The following is a 1,383-nucleotide window of genomic DNA, read 5'->3' on the forward strand; positions in this document are numbered from 1 at the left end:
TTGAGTACTTTAAAACGGTATTTACACTGCTGCACTGGATTTAGTAGATTTTGAACCTCCGGCTAATAGACATGCACTCTCTACATGAAAATATTAGACAACTATGCGTTTTAGCGATCTAGCAACATGTTGCAAGCACAACGACGTGATTCAAACGCAAGCAACAAGTTGCCAAGCACCCAAAGATTGGCAACAAACAAATCGGGAACGACCGCTGTTTGGAGAGGCCAAAGTCAATGCGTTCCACAATAAATAAAAGTCAATACGCAAAAGCAAAATTATAATAAAATAAAAGTGAAATAATAACAAAAACAACAAGTTAAGCCGAAAGATGCCTATACAGCAACAAAATGCATGCCGTCGCCGCAACGAAAAACCACGAGCGAGCGTCTGGCTGCTGCTGTGGCTGGTGGTGGGCACTTGGGTTGCCTACAAAAGCACTTTGGCGCACACGCGCACACTCACACGCATATGTATATACACATGCACATGTTTAGTATTGTTACTGCTGGTATTCTGTGATTAATGCGCACATGCTGTGTTTGTTGGTGTTCTTACTTTATTGCCTTTGCTTTTGCCGTCAACAATATTTAGCTACAGCGGCATCGGCGTCGGCGTCGGCAACGCCAGCAGCAGTAGCAGCAGCAACTTCTTCAACAGCCACGGAATATCTTCAATCGTGTTTATGCTGCCAACGGCTCTAGACGCAATTAGCAACGTGGTACGTGTCGATTTAATACCCGTGTTAAAAAAATTTCAAGCAAAATCAAAACAAAAATAAATATTTTGAAAAATTAATTTTTTGAAAGAAAAAAAGTGCAATTTTCTTCAAAACGCAGTTTTGTGCGGGGCAAATTCATTTTACATATAAAATATTGCGAAATTCGTGTGTTTGGAAAGTCAATTTCCTTTTGCAGCAACAACAAAACCAACAACGCCCATATAACTAGACCGCCCACGCAATAAATTGCGACGAATTTTTAGCGAGCAAAACAGCGCAAATCAAAGCGAGGCAATTTTCGCATTTTTGTGAAATTTTAACTGCAACCGCAACAACAAAAACAGCAGCAACAAGATGTTCAGCTCATTCACAGGTAATGTGCGAATAATTAAATATAAAACGAAATATGTATATATATGTATACATATGTATATATAAATTTTTTTGTAAGAATTAGTTTTAAAATGAAGCAGATAACGGGCAACTTGCATTGAATTTGGAAAGTGGGGTTAGGTTTTGTTTTTTTGTTGGATTAGTTAGTAAAATGAGACTAAAAGTGCATGAATTAAAGTTTTTTTATAAAATATTTTGTTGAAATCGGATTTTTTTAAAGAAATGAAATTAAAGAGTAAATAATTATAGAAAAGAAAATAAAATAAAAA

At 36.6% G+C, this 1,383-nt stretch overlaps 1 protein-coding gene across 1 annotated transcript in view; it reads left to right on the forward strand.

The window, feature by feature from the left end:
* The first annotated feature begins 673 nt into the window (after window positions 1-673).
* Window positions 674-1,383, forward strand: part of LOC108977064 (KNR4/SMI1 homolog) — a 53,178-nt gene continuing 52,468 nt past the window's right edge. Inside the window, exon 1 of the mRNA XM_018946562.1 lies at window positions 674-1,094. Within this exon, the coding sequence (XP_018802107.1) occupies window positions 1,076-1,094 (19 nt within the window). The 5' untranslated portion in view covers window positions 674-1,075. The remainder of the gene's footprint in view (window positions 1,095-1,383) is intronic.

This window comes from Bactrocera latifrons, unplaced genomic scaffold, assembly GCF_001853355.1.
Source record: "Bactrocera latifrons isolate USDA-ARS-PBARC rearing strain unplaced genomic scaffold, ASM185335v1 scaffold_83, whole genome shotgun sequence".
Taxonomy (NCBI): domain Eukaryota; kingdom Metazoa; phylum Arthropoda; class Insecta; order Diptera; family Tephritidae; genus Bactrocera; species Bactrocera latifrons.